General features: G+C 44.6%; 1 protein-coding gene across 3 annotated transcripts; it reads left to right on the top strand.

Moving 5' to 3' along the window:
- The first annotated feature begins 7,275 nt into the window (after window positions 1–7,275).
- SLC25A28 (solute carrier family 25 member 28) lies at window positions 7,276–17,547 on the top strand. 3 transcript variants are annotated; one of them, XM_015536684.2, is made up of 5 exons: window positions 8,132–8,206; window positions 12,851–12,928; window positions 14,150–14,378; window positions 15,454–15,510; window positions 16,688–17,547. In XM_015536684.2, exons 3-5 carry the CDS (start codon window positions 14,156–14,158, stop codon window positions 17,203–17,205), a joined length of 798 nt encoding a protein of 265 aa, XP_015392170.1. In that variant the 5' UTR covers window positions 8,132–8,206; window positions 12,851–12,928; window positions 14,150–14,155; the 3' UTR covers window positions 17,206–17,547. The 3 variants fall into 3 exon arrangements, with proteins under 3 accessions (XP_015392168.2, XP_015392170.1, XP_015392169.1); XM_015536682.2 differs by lacking the exon at window positions 12,851–12,928 and having other exon boundaries at window positions 7,276–8,206; XM_015536683.2 differs by lacking the exons at window positions 8,132–8,206; window positions 12,851–12,928 and adding an exon at window positions 8,235–8,514.
- Window positions 17,548–19,245: the final 1,698 nt, after the last annotated feature.

The following is a 19,245-nucleotide window of genomic DNA, read 5'->3' as shown; positions in this document are numbered from 1 at the left end:
ATGGGGTGACTCAAACCCAAGAACTGTGACATCATGACCTGAACCACCCAGGCACCCCTCTTTTTTGTTTTTTTAATGTTTATTTATTTTTTGAGAGAGAGAGAGAGAGAGACAGACACAGAGTGTGAGTGGGGGAGGGGCAGACACACACACACACACACACACACACATACAGTATGAAGTAGGCTCCAGGCTCTGAGCTGTCAGCACATAGCCCGATGTAGGGTTTGAACTCACAGACCAGACTGTGAGATAATGACCTGAGCTGAAGTCAGATGCTTAATCAACTGAGCCACCCAGGTGCCCCAGGAGATGGTAATTCTATTAAATGAAACTGTTTCCTAAAGCTCGGGGTATTATATCTTAAATTATATTTGGGGTACATTTTGTCTTACCAGGTACATAAGTAGATGCTTTTATGAGTGCAGTTTTATCTACTGCATCATCTACTGGAAATAAACAGCCCTGGGGGCAGCAGGGCTTACAAAAAAGTGTAAAAATAATTACTTGAGGGCATTACTTACAGAATTTACATGTTTCTGTCACAGTAGTAAGGGCATGATAGAAATGCATAAATGAGGAGGAAAATGAGTGGCAGTTAAGGAGATTGGTGCCCAAAGAAGAGTAAATATGGATTTACTGTATCAAATAATACTTTTTTTCCTGTGTTGTTTCAACTCAATTTGAGTATGAATTAAACAGAAACTTCCTCCTAGACAAGAACCAGTGAAGCAAAGTAATTTTTCTGGATTTTTGCCTGTGAGCCACAGATGAGATTATGTTTTTCTTAGATCAAAATTAGTAATTTTCCTTGTTTTGGCTTTTTTTTTCTTTCACAAATAAGATCCCTTAGGAGAAGCTTTAAGAAAAAAGAATAGTGTGATTGCAGTAACCAGCCCTCCCTCCAAAGTAGATGTGCAAAGGGTTACAGTTTATTGCTTAAAGGCTGATGAAACCCAAGTTCCAAAAGAAAATACTCTTCAACGTATCCCAATTAGACCTTTTAGTTTGTTAAGAACAGCTTTATTGAGATGTAACTTACATGCCATAAAATTCACCCAATACAGTGGGTTTTAGTATATTCACAGGATTGTGCAACCATCACGATATGATACAAATTTAAAACATTTTTACTGACCAAAAAGAAAGTCTGTATCCATTAACAATCATTTCCCAGATCTTTCACTTTTGTCCAAGGTAGATTTTCTTCAAGTTGATGTGAGGCAGGCAATCCAGGAGTTGTATAAGTGGTTTAGAGCTGCTGTTTGTGGAGTCGGGCATAAATATTTGAGAGGATAACAAGATACTAGTTTATTCAGCTCATCTGTTGGGTGCTAGCCGATCTTGTTTTTTTAAAGTTGAGGTGAAAGTCATGTAACAAAGTAACCATCTTTTTTTTTTTTTTAATGTATATTTTTGACAGAGAGCATGAGCAGAGGAGGGGGTAGGGGAGAGAGACAGGGAGACACAGAATCTGAAGCAGGCTCCAGGCTCTGAGTTGTCAGCACAGAGCCCGATGAAGGGCTTGAACTCACAAACCGTGAGATCATGACCTGAGCCAAAGTCAGTCACTTAACTGACTGAGCCACCTAGTAGCGCCAGAAAGTAACCATCTTAAAGTGAACAATTCTGTGGCATTTAGTGCATTCACCACGTTATGCAACCAACACCTTTACCTACTTCCAAACCATTTCATCACCCCAAAAGGAAACCCTGTACCCATCAAGCAGCTTCTCCTGTCTCATCACCACTACCAATCCGTGTTCTATCTCTGTGGAGCTACATATTCTGGATATTTCATATAAGTGGAATCACATTTGGCTTCTTTCACTTAACATATTTTTGAGGTTGATTCACATTGTGGTAGTATATATAGATCACTATTTTCATTCCTTTTTACATCTGAATTACATTGTGTGTATATACACAATTTGTTTATTCATTCTATTGATAGACATTTAGACCGTTTCCACGTTTTGCCTATTGTGAAAAGTGCTGCTATGGAATAAGCATGTACACGTACTTGTTTAAGCACCTCTTTTCAATTGTTTCAGATATATCTAGGAGTGAAGTGGTGGGTCGTACGGTAACTCTGTTTAACTTTTTGAGGAACTGCTAAACTGTCTTCCACAGTGACTGAACCATTTTACAGCAATGTGTAAAAGACTCCAATTTCTCCACATCCTTGTCAACACATATTTTCTCCCATCCAAGTACTAACCAGGCCCGACCCTGCTTAGCTTCCGAGATCAGACGAGATCGGGCGCGTTCAGAGTGGTATGGCCGTAGACTCAACACGTATTTTCTGTGTTTTTGATTATAGCCATCCTAGTGTGTGTGAAATGGTATAGCTAATACTCTATGTTGACAAAAGAAAATGTTTTTAGTACAAGCATGAATATTCAAGAAAAAACAAAAGATGAATTTACTTTGACATATTTCCTTTTACTTGAAGGCATGATGTTGATCTGTGAAAATTAAACAGGTACTTTCCCTATACTTCTAGAAGTTATGCAAAATGTAAAATTAAGACCAAAGTTGAGACATGAGTAAATGAAGAGCATCACTCAGCTTTCTTGCTTCTGACCAGAGAGGGAACACTGTACTATATTTATAGCATATCATTTCTTCCCAGCACACGTTTTTATAAATCTTGAATATTCTTGTCCCAAGATAGATAAGACACAGAACTTGCCATGATGTGTCAACTGAGTGAAATAAGGCACTACCGCCTTTAACATTTAATTATGCTTTTTTTGCTTTATTCTAAAGAGAATCTCCCTCAGAAACAATGTATTCTTTGATACATTGTGGTTAAATTAAAAACCCATTATGCTACTGTACAATATATATGTACCCCAAATATCCCATAAGGACCAAAATATCCATTCCTAAAGACATGTTTTGCCCTAATGGAAATATACTTAAGTCAGACAAACACATGAAATCTACAGTTGTACCTTGATTGAAGGGGGCCTTGCTGGCACCAGGACTACCTGGTGGCTTAGCTACCTGGAGGTTTGTACATACCAGGACAATGAACTATATACCAAGATGAAGGACAGGTGAAGGCACACTTTCCTTTTGTAAGGTGGAAGGACAGACTAAGAAATAGGAGGAAGAAAAGGAGAGCTGCCTCAACTGCTTTCTCAGAAAGATGAATGTTAGGAAAGATGCAGAAGACATGGAATAACAAATTGATTCCCTTGAAACTGTTCCCCACACACCCCCTGGAAATGTCTTCTTGTGTACATTCTGCAGTTTTAAACTGCTCAAACACATATCTTCTTATCCCTTCTCTCCTCACTGACTGCCCCATCTCTGAATTCCTACAGCTTTCATGGTCTACTCTTCATAATTTAGGAATCTATTTCTCTGTAAGTAACTGTAAAGAAGTCAGTGTTATTTGCACGGGTGGCTGCTGGAATCCATCTCATTCTGTATTATACCTCATATGGTGATGTGGGATGGCAGTTCAGGGAAAGAGGGTATTATAAGCTGGAAGTAGTGGGACTTGTTTTGGACCTTCAAGAAGGAGAATTTTGGTAAGAACAAAGGGTGAAATGCATTCTAGGGATGAACATGTATCAGGATATAAACCTGGTACTGTAAACAAAGATTCAAATTAACAGCAACTGCTTAAACGAGTTCTCTCATGTACCAGAACGTGATTAGTCCAAAGGTATTACTGTTACTGCCCAAAAGGCAGCAGTTTTCTTCAACCGGTTGCTCTGCCCACCTAAGGTATAGGCCTTGTCTGTGTGGCCAAAAATGGTTGACAACTTCTGGGTCTGTATTCTAAAGGACAAGAAGGGAGAACATGAAGAAAATACTCAGAGGACATAATCTTCCTTTTAAAGGCAGAACCCAGATGTCTCATGCCACTTACACTCACATCCCATGAACTAGAACTTAGTCACACAGCTAACACCAGCTGAAGGGGAAGCTGGGGGAAATACGGACTTCAGCTGGACTTATCGCTCCAAACTAAAACTTGAGGTTTCTATTATTAAATAAAATAGATGAAACTTGATAGTGAGACAATGAATAGTCTCATTGGTAGAGGCAGAAAATAAAGACAGTAGAGAAGAGAGAATATGAAAAGCAATGGTCCTAGGAATGTAAGAAAAAATCCTACAATGTCTGACTGAGGAGCTGCAGGTATGGGAGCTATTGAGGGCTTCTAAGGAATATCTCCAAGAAGGTTATTTCTCTGTTAGCTCCTTTTTTTTTTTTTTTTTTTTTTTTTTTTTGTTAAGGGAAGTTTAAGGGTTGGTGAGGTGTAGGGCAGCATGTGCAGATGTGTTGAAGGTGGGACGTCAGATAGGGTGGGTTAGGTGCTTGCTATTCAAAGTGTGCTCCAGGGTCTGATGGCATCAGCATCACCTGGGAACTTGTAAGAAACACAGAATCCCGTCCCCACTAGTGAATTATAATCTGCATTTTAACAAATTCTTCAGGTGACTAATATCACAGTAAAGTCTGAGCTGTGGCACTGGGCTAGATTATGCTATGGTGTGGAATAATCCCAAAATCTGTTTTAAAGACAAAGATTATTTCTTACTCATGCTGAAAGCCCATCTGAGGGGAAGGGGGTGGCAAGTAAGTGACTTTGCTTCATCATCCTTACTGGGGCACCAGGCTGATGGAGCCTTCTAAACATCACCAGTCATGTGGCAGGGAAGTTCATATGTGGCTCTCACACTTCTCTCATATTTCCTTGGTCAAAGCAAATCCACTGTTATGCATAAGCCATGCCTATCTTTAAGGAGGTGGGAAGAACAATCCTTACCATGTACCTGGAAGGATGGGAATCCCAGAGGTGAAGCCCCTGAAGCCAGGGAATCCCAGAGGTAGGACATTCAAAGGTTCTTACAGTATAGATGTGAAGGTATCAGATACTGAGAAAATGAATCAAAAGGAAGGAAAAAGAAAGCACAAATGCTTCAGAATATTTCTAAAGGATAGCTACAGAAGACCTCCAGCTTTAGAAAAGGAACATTTTGGAGGAATTGGTTGGAGTGGGAAGTGGAAGGGGCTAAGTTTGGAATGAACATGCCAAGTCAGATATTAAGGTGGATGTTCACCCTCTGCCTATCTCCCCAATCTCATCCTGTGTCACCTCCCCTTTCTCTCACCATGTTCCAGCCACACTCACTTTTGCAACCTTGTTCTCTCCGCAGGGTTATTGTACCTACTGTTTCTTCTGGAATGCTCTTTTCTGGGTTTGTCATTTAGAACTTATCATGGTGTCATCTCCTCAGAAAGGCCTTTCCCAGTCCAACAAACGTAGCCACCTAGTCACACTTTATCACACCTATTTCAGTATCAGAATCATACCTAGAGTTAACTGGTATTTTTGTCTATCACCCTCCCTCATTAAAAAAGTAAGCTTCATGAGGGGCGCATGGGTGGCTCAGTCCGTCGAGCATCCGACTTCGGCTCAGGTCATGATCCCACGGCCTGTGGGTTTGAGCCCCGCATCAGGTTCTGTGCTGACAGCTCAGAGCCTGGAGCCTGCTTCAGATTCTGTGTCTCCCTCTCTCTCTGCCCCTCTCCCACTCACACACTGTCTCTCTTAAAAATAAATAAACATTAAAAAGAAAGAAAGAAAGAAAAAGTAAGCTCCATGAGAACTCCATGGACTGTGACCTGGGTCACCAGCTTCAAGTACAGAGCTGGCACTCAATAAATATTTACTGAATGTTCACATGGAAATTTTAGTTAAGAAGTATGCAATGAAAGAAATATAAGTCCAATGAGAAAAGCAGGTTTGGAATGGTAAGGTTCTCTAAGGTAGTGAAGATGAACAAGAAGCATTAAACCTTTAGGAATGTTCTCCTTCAGTCGGTAGAAAAGTGTCAGAGACTGAGGAGTCTAAAACGTAGAATAAAGTGGCTCCTAATGAGGAAAAAAATTTCAGTGAGGGATGGGTCAGTGAGGCCACGAGGGAATAAGAAAAAGGCCATTACATTTGAAAAGGTCATTTGTGACTACCGAATTAAGGAGTAAAAATGTAGGGCTGAAGGAGAAAAAGGACATAGCAGGCATAACTCATTACTGGAGTAGTTTGGCAGTAAAGAGAATTAGTACTCTAGCAGGATTGAGTGGTTTTCTTTTTGTGAGTCCTATTCATTTTTCAAGGGAAGTGAGCTAGAGAAGGGGAAAGATGTAGAAGAGGGGTTCTTAACCTGAAGTTCATGGACCTCCAGGTGTGTGCATGGGGGATGGGAAGTGGAGGGGCGAAGAGGATTGGTAGCTTCATTATATTCCAAAAGGTCGAGAGCCTAAGGTTAATAACCATTGCTGAGGAGAGACAGAATAGGTGAGTAAAACAAAGTTAAAAACAAAAACTCCCAGAGGCCCAGAGAAGGGCCAGCTTCAGAGAAAAAAAGGACAATCTCTTCCTTAAAGAAAAGCTGTAACCAGATGGGAAAGTTCACAATTGCATCACCATCTCAGCAAAACAGGTAGAAAGACTGAGCTGGAACCAGTGGGAGGCTTGTACAAACACGCCCCAGAGAAGGGATACTGAAGCAGGGCAGACGGAGGAGCGGGGAAAGCTCCTGCGTTCACTCAGACTAGCCAGCAGCCCTCGTGTAGCTCCCGCGCAGCAGCGTCGCCCAGGAAGTGGTGCTCGAGGCTGGGGCTCGCTGGCATTGTCCTTCACCCGAGAGCGCCCCTCTTAAACCCCGGCGGACCCGCCCGGGAGGGAGAGCGGTCTTATCACAAAAGGCAGTCACCACCAGGCAGCGGTGGTCATCGGCGCGTCAGCTTCGGGGAAAGTGGTACGTCCGAGCTTCTCCACAGCCGCCGTACTTTCTGTGCTTGTTGCGGCAAGCTGTCTCCAGACCCGCCTCTCCGCCTGTCGTCATCTCTGAATCATCCCGCCCCATTTCGACATCTCTCTTCCCTCCCTCCAGCTCTCGGCTCGGCGCAGGACCCAGCGACAGCGGGCCCCGGGGACCTCATTCATTCAGCAACTGCGGGGTTTCCAGGGCGACTTCGGGTGCAAGCCTGGTGAGGCGCGCTAGGGCCTGAGGAGCACAGGGCCTTCGGGAGTCGGCTCGCGAGCTGCACGAGACGGGGTCGGGGGCATCGCTCCAGATGCGACCAGTCTAACGGGCCGCCGCCCGCCTGTCGCAACAGCTTCCCGGAACGGCCCGCGGGCCGCGCCAGGGGATACCCGGCTCAAGCTGGCTCCACCTCACGCCGGCCTGAGATCCCGCGGGAACAGAGCTCTCGGGCCAAAGCCGCCTGCACGCGACCCGCGCATCCCGGGATTTGGGGCGGGCGCTCGAACGCAGATCCTAACGGCATCCGTCAGCGGTTTGACCTTGAAGGCCTGGCACCACGCCCCATCCACCCCACAGGGTACCGCCTGGAGCTCCACAGGCGCCAGTCTGGGGCCCAAATCCGGCCTCTCTCGCCCCTGGGCTCTTCGCTCTCTTCCGGTAGCCAATCGGATCCCGACGTGATGCGGGCCAATGGCCGCGGTCAAAGTATCAAGAGTGGTTGAGCCTATCAAAGTTCAGCCTTAAGTTTCTCCCGCCCTCCAGAAAAGTCGGAGGGCGGGTTGATCTTACATGTTGGCCAATCAATAGCCAATAAACAAGAAGCTTCCAAGATCAAAGGGGAAGGGGTGGAACCTAAGCAGTAGCAACGCCACGGGGTGGAGGAATGACAGGCCACTTCTCTAATACCACACACATTTTTTCCCTACGAAAGCAAAGGGGCGGGGATAACTTGGCAGCTGCACCAATGGCTGGCTGAAGGGCGTGTCCGCGGGCCAAGCGGGAGCCGGAGGCCCCGGGCTCTCTGGGCCGCGCCTGAGGCGGACGCGACGGGGCCGGGGGGCGGTGGCGGCAGTGGCGGCAGCGGCGGCGAGGGTGGGCGCCGCAGCTGGCCCGGGTGGATGGAGTTGGAGGGGCGGGGTGCTGGCGGTGTGGCGGGGAGGTCGGCGGCTGGGCCGGGGCGGAGCCCCGGGGAGTCGGCGCTGCTGGACGGGTGGCTGCAGCGGGGCGTGGGCCGGGGGGCCGGCGGCGGGGAGGCCGGGGCCTGCAGGCCCCCGGTACGGCAGGATCCGGACTCCGGCCCGGACTACGAGGCGCTGCCGGCTGGAGCCACTGTCACCACGCACATGGTGGCGGGCGCCGTGGCAGGGATCCTGGAGCACTGCGTGATGTATCCCATCGACTGCGTCAAGGTGAGACCTGGACCGGCTCTGAATCCGACCTGGGGCTGACCCGACCCCTGGGTCCTGTCCCGAGCCAGGATCCTGGCCAAGAGCCGGAGCCGACATGGGTTTCTTCCTGGCTCCTGCCACCACCACACGATTCGACCGATGCGCCATGCAAGCAAGGTCCCGACTGGGAATTGAACCCAGTCAGGAACCAGGACCCATTTCTAACCGTCAGTGAGATCTGAATCGGGACTGTGGAAAGAAAATCTGTCAGCCAAAGTCTGGATCCTAGACGGGACTAAACAGGAATAGGGTGGGATGGGATGGAACAGGTAAGTGCTACTAATTTGATTACGGTGAAGACAACTGGGGTGAATCAGACTCCGAATAGGATCTTAATGCCTTGAAGATGCTCTCTGGGCGAGTGCTTTTACAAGAAACTTGCTGTGTCTTCCCTTAACAGTGTTGGGGCAAGAACGGAAATCTGAAATGTCTCGGCTAGATAAATGATTTACTTATTAACTCTTAAGCCATGAATGATTGGAAGTCATTGTGCAGTCAGAATTCATAGCTCCAGACTGGAAATGATTTGGGAAAACCCATGTTCAGGAAAAGGTTTCGGTTTCTCTGTGCAGCAAGCATGACACCCCACCTATTTCCTGAACATGAAAACTAAACTGGGATTAGGATTTTGTATGGGGGCACATAGGCCCCCAAACGAGAGATGAACCTGACAGTGTGTTTCTTTAGCCACCTGAATTTGACAAAAAGGGGAAAGTTGCCTAGAAGGGAAGCATGATTTTGAAAAGCAGATGTAAGTGTGAAGAAAATGAAATAGGATTAACATGAAGGCATGATTCCTGTGAAAGTAAAAACTAATGGCAACCACAACCAAGCAGACTGATTAGTGGGTACAGAAGTCGGGTGCTTCTGAAGAAAGCTAGGTGAAGAGGGAACAGATTGTTCTTTACAGTTAATCTTGTGCATTAGGAAAGGTACCAACCTCTAAAAGTGAGGACTAAATTGAATGAGAAGTAAATTCAAGGGGGCTGTTGAAGTAAACGTATTGAGAAAGAGAGTGGTACCTCCTTTACATATCAGGGGTAATAGTCCAAACAGTATTCTCACAGCTCTTTGACGTGTGTTTTCTCCTCAAATTAGACAAATGTTACATATTCAAAAGGAGAGAATACCGAGATGGGAAATACAAAGTCTACCTCTTCTGCTTCTTCCTGATTCTGGTACTACCACATGTTTTCATAAGTAGTGTGGATGAGGAAATGGGGAAAGTACTCATTAAGCTTTGTGAATGACATTGAGTTGATAGGAGTTTTCTAGTGCACTGCAAAGCAACTCCTACCAGTGGCCATCCCTATTGAAACTGGTGAATGAACTTGGTTAAAATGGATATTAGAACTTTAAATACCCTTGTCAATTGGGAGGAATAGAAATAAAAAATAAAATCTTTGCAAGAGAAGTAAAAGGATCATTAATGCTCTAACAGTATTAAAATGTAAAATGGGCAAGTACAAATAAAAAAGATGCAGACATTTATGTAATAAAGTCTAGGTTGAATGTGAGTTGTTAATGCTATATATCCAAAAGTTAATGTGATCTAACTGCAAAGTAAAGTAACCTCCCAATACTAAGACTGTGAGTAGAGAGCAGGAGCTAGCAGGGTCTAGGGTGCTATGTTTCAGGATGGGTATCAAATGAAAACTAGATCAAGGAAAGCAATGAAAATTATTTAATGACTTGAAAAATACAATGTAATAATGTGATTGACTTAGGAATATTACTATAACTTGTCAACTGAAGTGTTGTCCTACCTTGGTAGACTATCTTCTTATTCCATGTATTTACATAATGCTATTGTTGCTGTAAACATTTTATAAATTTCTTTGTTAGAAATCCCTTTAGAATATTTGGGTGCATATCCTTAAAGAGGGCAGACCTTTGTCCTGTCACAAGATGTGGTCGATTTTTTAGTAACAGACCATTCAGAATCAAAAATGGTAGATAAGGTGGGAGATCAAAATGGGTAATACTGATTGGAGTCAGAGAGAAGGTAGGAGCAGAAAGCAAGGAGCCTGGTTTATTCTTGAGGCTGACAAACCCACTGAGGAAACACTTCTGAAAGAGGAGTTCCAGAAATATTTTGCATAATCACAGCACTGGTGGAATAAGTTACTTCTAGCCTTCCAAGCTGTTTTGAAGAACAGTTCTTACTCATTTACATAAGCTTTGAAATTTGTGTTTTAAAAAAGTCCTATAACATTATAGTTATGCCTCACAGCCCTATATTAAAGAATTAATTATTTGACCTGGAGGAAAAAAATGCTCAAGAGTCTTCAAAAATACAAAAGCTTATTTTAGAAGAATCATTTTCATTTGTCATTAATGCTGGGATTTAAATGACTAGAGGGAACAACTAGGTGAGACCAGTAGGATTTAGTGTCACTAGGATGTTAAACATTGTTGTACAGATATGAAAGTAAAATTCAAATCTCTTCCTTCAGAAAGGCCTTCCCAGTTCACTTGTCCCAGGGTTTCCCAGTTCCTCTTTTACCATAAATGGTGGTGGAGAAGAAGAGCAGCCCAACCATCCCTAAGACTAGAAGCAGGTATCTGTGTTGGAGCCAAAACAGCAACCACAGTGTTTGCAAATGAAAGTTGACATTGCCTCTTGGCATGTAAGCCAGTGCTACCCAGCCACTTCTCAGGGTCAAGTTGATTTAAAATATCCTTGGGAGGAACCTAGCATAACCTTGCCAGGCCATAGTTATTCAGCCAACTATTTACATGGTCATAATAGGGAGGTTTGGGAGCCCAAACATATCCCAGTTTTCCATTTCTGGACCTCAGAGGCAAACATCAGACTTTATCTGTAGGGATAGGCTCTGCAACCAAAGCAGTCAGAACTCTTCTCAAAATCATCTAAGTACCCTCTTGTCACCAACGTGCTGCTATTTGGCTCTGTAATCGTGACAAAGGGAAATAAATCTTTGCCAAACCCCAGATGTAAATGGTTATCTATACACATTCACCAATGAAAGGTTAGGAAATGGAAACATTGGCATATTTGACTTTCTTGTATCTAATAATAATTATTCAGTAAATGTCAACTCTTCTTGTTTGCCAAACACTAACTGATGTGCCTTACATACATTTATTCGTTTAATCTGTGAAGCGTTTTCATGAAGTACACACCATTTTCATTATTTTACACAACAAGAAAAGGAAGCAAGTTAGGTGGCACAGTCATGATTTGACCCCAGTCAGGCTCTCGGGCCTTCCATACAGCCTCCCCAAAGTAGATTTCCAGAGCCAAGCAAGGCACAGAGTTTCACAATAGTGCTCAGTCCTAAATGTGAACTTCAGATTGATAGCCGGACATAAAAAATCATTATAGCCAAAGAGAAACTTGAAAGTGAAATAGGAGCACCTGGGTGGCTCAGTTGGTTAAGCATCCGACCCTTGATTTCGGCTCAGGTCATAATCTTACAGTTTGTGAGTTCGAGCCCCACATTGGGCTGTGCACTGACAGTGTGGAGCCCCCTGGGGATTCTCTGTCTCCCTCTCTCTCTGCCCGTCCCCACTCACTCTCTGTCTCTCTCAAAAATAAATAAACATTAAAAACAATAAAGTGAAAACAAGAAATACAAAAACGAAACCTGATTTATTAGTGGCTAAGGACCAGTTAGTTGCCCATGCATATTTGTGAAATGACATACACAAGAGACAACACTCCCATGATCTATACATTCTAAGATATAAACACATATTTCCTAGAATCATGTTTGAAGACAATAAAAAGCCTTATATTTGTAGTACTTCATAAATTGCCAATGGCTTTTACATGCCCTGACTCTTCAAATCCCCATAATAGCTCCATTAGCCATTCTTAGTTTCATGTTGTAGATGACAACACTGAAACTCAGGTTAAGTGACATATCCAAAGCCACACATCTAGCAAAGCTGGGGCTGAAACTCAGGCTTTCTGACTGAAATGTGGCTTGTTTTTTGCCAAACCACTTAACCTATTAGTTTATTTGGCTTTTCTTCAAAGCTAGTGGTTTTTATATTAAAGGCTATTCATAAATTCTTAGAGATTTGATCTTTCTCCAAAAGAAAGATTTATTGGCCCACAAATTTGGGGAGCCGTATTCATTTCTGTATTTGGCATAGCTTATGCTTGGTTCCTCTCCATAAGGGTGTAAGTAGAATCGTGAATTAGAGTTAGGGGTATGTATGATACCTACAGTCCAGGTTTCTCTTGGGGGTGAAACGTTCCACATCTCTGAGGCCAGACCTTTCAAGGCTGGTTGTCCAGATAATGCTAGTGACTTCAGCAGAGCAGTACAGCTTCTGAACATTCTCCCTATGCAAGAACAGTTTTGAACAAACCAATGGAAACACATAATTGTTAAGCCACCAGGATCAGTTTATCTTTATCAGCAGCTGTAGCCAGCAAAGACCTGTAGTCGCTGGGTAACTCCTCTGATGGATTTTATACCCCATGAGTGATGGGAAAGATCTGTAAACACATGCTTTATTGGAACTTTATGGGTTTCTTTTTTTGAGAAGTAGAATGAATGTGTCAAGTTGTAATAAGTGGTAACTGTATTTCTGATTGCATTTACAGTAATTAACCTTTTAACTTTCCAGTTCTTTGTTGGTAGCAGACAAGAGAAAATAACTAGAGGAATGTGGATTGCTTACAGCTAACTAGGACCTGTTGATCTGGTTAGTTTTTTTTTTCCCTCATGCTTTTGACAAGAGACAACACTCTTGGATTGCAGTTGGCCAAAAGGAAGGTTCAAGCTTTTAAATCCAGACTGAACCAGTAATTGGAATGAAGTAGGAATTTAAACTATACTTGGGCATAAATTGCCCTTCTGGCTCACTAATAGTCTGCTTCTTACTTTGTGAATTGGTGCAGACACAGCTAAGATTCATTCGTTTGTTCATTCATTCATTCAACAAACAAATCTTGAGTGCTTACTTTGTTCCAGGCACTGGACATTGATTTTATATTGTTAGTCTCCATGCCATCTTAATCTTGAAATGGATCAATAGACAAGAGTTTTTCACTGGGAGACAAACCTCCCTCTGAGGGTCTGTGATTTGGTGAATGTTTCGAAGAGATTCATTTCCCAAATCCCAACCAGACTTTGTCCAGGAACATTATACAAAGTGTCTGCCATGTACTTTTGTCCCAATCATTGAATCCTCTGGAAATTCCATGGATTCTGTTTCACAGAGACTGATTTAATTTGATGCCAGTTTGGGGATTCATTCAGTTTTGATTAGAAATCTGGGAGCCCCTTCAGTTTTAGAGACAAAGTTAGTTTCCACCTTTCATAGTCTCAAGGCAAATGCTCTTTCCCAGAAATAGAGCAGCATTGATTACAAATGTTACTTCTGCCAAGAGTTTAACCTACAGGCTCAGCTGCCAATGCCAAATAATCCATGAAAGTCAGATAATCATCAAGGATGTAATAAAGGATGAGCCATCGTCTCATTAGTCAGTATAGTGTGTGGTTAGGAAGCAGGCCCAGGATCAACCTTCAGAAATAAGGCATAATGTTGTAGACAGTAAATAGTTGACTTTAGAATCTATTTGTAACGAACTCTTGGCCTGGGTTTATTAAGGCACAAAAGCAATATCTCCTGAAACAGGCTTGATATTTGTTGCTGGGGCTATGAATCATTTCAGAGTTCAAGCATACTTCCTAAGCAGTTATATTCTTGAGAAAAGAATGGTGTTCCCTTCATAGATGACTAGCAAAAGGTCCAAGCCTTGGAAAGGTCAGACATAGATTTGGGAGTAAAACTGGGTGCCAGGTAGCACTCCCGCACATTGGCATGATTCCACAGAGGAGTGTCCCAAGCCTGAGTGCTGAAGTTACAACGTTGAATAAGAAGTTGGCATCACTGACATTGCACTTCTTTCTGTAATTTCAGACCCGGATGCAGAGCCTACAGCCTGACCCAGCCGCCCGCTATCGAAATGTGTTGGAGGCACTCTGGAGGATTATAAGAACAGAGGGGCTGTGGAGACCCATGCGGGGGCTAAACGTCACAGCAACAGGCGCAGGGCCTGCCCATGCCCTCTATTTTGCCTGCTACGAAAAGTTAAAAAAGACATTGAGTGATGTAATCCACCCTGGGGGCAATAGCCATATTGCCAATGGTATTGAGCCTTCCTGTGCTGGTTCCCCCACTTTCTCAACTCTTTGGGCTTTGCTGCTGTCAATGCTTTCCAGCCTCAGCATGGTTTGGAGCTGAAGCTTTGGGCTGGGGTAGGCCAGAGTATAGGGGAGGGACTTCCAAACCTGACGTTCTCAGACAATGGGCTGCTTCAACCCCACCCCTCTTTTGGGACACCTCAACAAAGTGTTACGGTATCTTCCCTTACCTACCAGCTTGACTTCTTTCATCTCCCTGCATCAACTTCTAATGCCCTGGTAATGTGGAGACACATTGAAATACTCCCACTGTATATATCTTGATAATCGGGTGGTGTCCTGCTCCTTGGGGCAGGATCTGAGGTGACCCAGCTGCCCAAGGAAGACATTAGTGGAGCCCCAGCTCTTTGCATCACGTTTTCAGGATCCTAACTGACCAGAGGCAGTTTGTGTTGTTGAGGACACAACAAGGCCTCAAGTGAATTGGGGTTGAGCCAAGAGACTTCTGCACAGAAAAACCAGAGGGTTGAAGGCTATGTGAAAGTAAGGGAAGGGACAGCAGCCTGATGCTTGAGGATTGAAAACCAAACTGAGAGGAAAGTTGAGAGATATGGTGGTTAAGGACCTCAAGGAAAGGTCTAAATGGATAGATGTTAGAGTTTGGAGTTGGAATGGGCAGCACAGGGGCAGCAGGATGACAGGTGAGATGGTGTGGGGCAGATCTGACCACCGCCCCTCATGTTCTCCCTCCACTGGAGGCAGTTGGTGCTGGCATCCCTTGGCTGCAGTGTACCTGCTTCCTGTTTGGGGCATAAAGTGCATTCATTCTCAGAAAAGTCTTTATAAAATCTGGGTTGTTTTCTTTGACTCTTTTGGCCTTCCTATTATACATACAGAATGTAGACTGGTAACCTTACTAAGTTGGTGGGAACAAATATCTTCATTTTTCAGAACAGGGGCTCGAGAGCAGTGGGTTCCCTCTCCCTGCTGTTGTTTAGCCTAGCCACTCCCTTCACTCTGGTGCCTCAATCAGTTGTCCTCTTCTGGCCTCATGTATGGCGATTGTTTTCTCCTTTGCAGGTGCGGCCGGTTGTGTAGCAACATTACTGCATGATGCAGCCATGAATCCAGCAGAAGGTAATGATTCCTCCACCTTTCCCCCTGTGGGCCACTGCACCTGCATCTCTAGGCTTCTCCTTTATTTCTGGTTTGCGGAGGAAAGACAGGAAGCATCCCAGCCATTTTGGGGGGGGAAATCCTTTTGTGTTACCGTTTCTTACCAGTAGAGGGCGCCCCCCCCATATTGTCAGTGGGTAGGAGGAGCCCCTTAGGAAGCAAATTCATTGAGCTTTAATTCATCTTTGGGGCTTCCCTGAAAAAAGATATGGCTCTACTTGGCCTATTCCTGGGTTTTCTCGGAAGTCCTCTTTGTAGTGGATTTGATCTCATCTGAAAATTTAACAGAGTATTTCACTTTTCTTCAAAGAGGTAAAGATGGATTTTGACATTTAAAAATCCTGCCATTCTTATTAGAATGAAGATAGTCGAAATAGGAATGAAAGGGTAAATTGTAGAGCTCAGTTCCTGCCCGGCTGCTTGGATCTTGGCTTCTGAGCTGGAGAATGAGGTACTCAAACAAACGTGAAGGGATAGCACAGTTGCCATGCTCTTTAAGCTCCAGCCCTTTACCAGTCTGGGCAAGGCCATGGTGTGGAAAGGGCCAAAGCTAAGCTGAAGATCCAGGGCTCATACCATGTTATCTACTCAAGAGAGTAGATGTTTGGAAACTAAAGCCACAGTCTTCTTGGTTAAGAACTGTGTTTTCTTTCTGGTAGCCCTTCTCCTGAGGAGGATAACCATCCTCATGTCATAAGAGTTGGGTGCTCTGCATACCTGAGGATTGGGATTGTTAGGGCTATCCATTCATTATCATGTTCACTGCCACTGAGTCATTTCTTCCCTGGGGTTTTATGAAAGGGTAAGATCATAATAGGTTGGTAATTTTTTCAAGAAAATCTACTGGAGTTTCTAAACCATAGATGTATCTTGTGTGTTCACTGGTTGGTTTTAAAGAAATCCTACTGTAAGTCAGTCTGTTATTTTTTTGGCCCTTTATCAACCTTCTCCTATCCCCTTCTCTCAAAAAAGGGAAACTTTAATTTATTAGACTGATAGCTCACTCATACTTTTTTTTTTTCCCCTCTCCATTCCAATGGCTGACCCGCTGACTCGGGACTCTGAATCTGGACACTCTTGCTCACCGGTTGATTGCTGGCATCATTTCCTTCCTTCTTCTTGTTGATGGCACTACCAGTGGTCAAGCAGAGGATGCAGATGTACAACTCCCCATACCACCGGGTGACAGACTGTGTACGGGCAGTGTGGCAAAATGAAGGGGCCGGCGCCTTTTATCGTAGCTACACCACCCAGCTAACCATGAATGTTCCCTTCCAAGCCATTCACTTCATGACCTATGAATTCCTGCAGGAGCACTTTAACCCCCAGAGACGGTACAACCCCAGCTCCCACGTTCTCTCTGGAGCCTGTGCAGGAGCCGTAGCTGCCGCTGCCACAACCCCACTGGACGTTTGCAAAACACTGCTCAACACCCAGGAATCCTTGGCTTTGAACTCAAACATCACAGGACATATCACAGGCATGGCTAGTGCCTTCAGGACGGTGTATCAAGTAGGTGGTGTGACCGCCTACTTCCGAGGGGTACAGGCCAGAGTAATTTACCAGATCCCCTCCACAGCCATCGCATGGTCTGTGTATGAGTTCTTCAAATACCTAATCACCAAACGGCAAGAAGAGTGGAGGGCAGGCAAGTGAAGTGAAGTAGCACACGATGCAGCCAGGGGTCCAGCACTGCTGCGTCCTGCCTGCTCCAGCCACGTTCTCGGTCTCCTGGCATGCTCCATCCGGCCTTGAGTGGAGGTGGAAGGAAGGTAGAGGGTTCTCCCCAGGCTACTGGTGTTTTGGCTAACACCAGTTCCTGCCAGCCTCCGTTGCCGCCACCTTTCCTTCCAGGCCCTAAGCAAGTGCAGCAAAGCACACCACAGTACCTTTGCTAATAACCTTTCTCCATCCTGGGCCTGATGACCTACTCTAGACTGTTACAGAGGGACAAGCAGCTCATTCCCCTGGTTCCTAATAAAAAGCCTTTAAATTAAATGGTTTCATTGGATTTGTTATGCCAAAGGGGAAGTGAAATGCTTTTAAGTATTCTGACTTGAAGCATCAGTCAAGGGGTCCAAGAGGAAGGTGTGTTGTATATGTCTGCAGTCTGGGTTCTTGCTCGTTTTCATAGTGACTCAAGACTTTGGAGCCCTACTCCCCCTCGTTTTAGTATTAAGCTCCAAGGAATCTCCCTGATGGCAGGAACAATGGCCTTTGACAGATCCTAGCTAAACAGGTGTTCTTGATCCCCACTCTTGCCTTTTCCAGGGGACAATGGCACAGCACAGAAGAGGCAGACCTCTCTGCTCTCTCAGCTCGGCCTGCCAGAGTAAAACTTGGCACACGGCACTTTGTTTTCTAATGTAGTTGCAGAACAAGAGTTATTTAGTGAAGCTTCAAGACCTAAGGATTATGTGGTAAATAATCAGACCTTTCATTGGGCCTTAAGGCTTTTACAAAGTACTTTATTTAACGTGTGTGACTATGCTTTGCTCTCACAAGGTCTGTGAAGTAGGCAGTGCAAGCATCACCTCTATTTCACAGGTAAAGACAGCTCAGAGAGGCTGCCTCTTGCCCCAGTTCTCACAGTAAATGCAGAGCTGATACCCCAACCCAGATCTTTGGCTCTCAGAAGTGAATCTAATTGGGTCTTCTGGCAGATGGGAAATGAGTGGAGCGCACGTACCCCAACCTGCCATCCCCTGAAGAAGCTCCCTCCCGAGGATCACATAGGCTGTGTCTGCAGACTTGCAGGGATAGGACTTTAACTGCTTTGTGGGTTGGTCTGTTCCCTTTTTTGGATATTACCAGTTATTAGCAAGTTCTTCAGTGCACAGAGTGGAAATCTACCTCCAAGAAGGTCCATCTGTCATCCTTGTTATGTCATCTGTCATTCATTCATTCATTCACTCATTCATTCATTCATTCATTCATTCAATAACTATTGAGTGTCTGTCAGACACTGGTGTTGGGGTTATGGTGATAAATAAAACCATCCCAGCCCTCAAGGAGCTTACTGTCTGGAGAGGAAGACAGATGTAAACAGGTACCTGTAAGATGGCAAGAAACATGCATAAGAATACCCAGCCTGGCCTTGGGTGACTGGGGGTAGCTTCTGGAGGAAGTGACATCTGAGGCGACGCCTGGAAGGCAAATAAACTAACAGGTGAAGAGAGGAGAAAGAGCTGGAGGTAAGGGAGAATAAGAAGTGTCCAGGGTCAGCACACAAGGGATTTGGTAGGACTGGCAGTCTGGGCAAGGCATGCACCTGGAGAGCTAAGCAGGAGCTGAGTCTTAAAAGCAATGCTAAGGAGTTTAGAGTTTATTCTGAAGGCAGCACAGAGGCATTACAGATTTTAAGCAGAGGTGTGGTGTGATCAGATTCACAATTTAAACAGATCACTTAGGCTCTCTGGGAAAGGATTAGAGGAGCAAGACCGGACGGGCAGGTAGACCTGATGGGAGACTGTCACAGTCATGCAGGCATGGCTGCACGGTGGTCTTGACCAGGACTGTGGCAAGGGAGACAGAGAAAGTGCCAGACTAGAGCAGTGTTAAGGCCGTAGAAGCAATAGAAATCCATTACAGAATAAATCTTGTCCTTCCTTCCACCTGACAGCCCTTCAGGTCTCTATGGAGAATCACGTCTGAATGCACTTGGAAAAAAAAAAAAAAAAAAAAAAAACCATCAAG

Source organism: Panthera tigris, chromosome D2, assembly GCF_018350195.1.
Source record: "Panthera tigris isolate Pti1 chromosome D2, P.tigris_Pti1_mat1.1, whole genome shotgun sequence".
In the NCBI taxonomy this organism is placed as follows: domain Eukaryota; kingdom Metazoa; phylum Chordata; class Mammalia; order Carnivora; family Felidae; genus Panthera; species Panthera tigris.
This window is presented reverse-complemented; position numbering and strand designations above follow the sequence as displayed.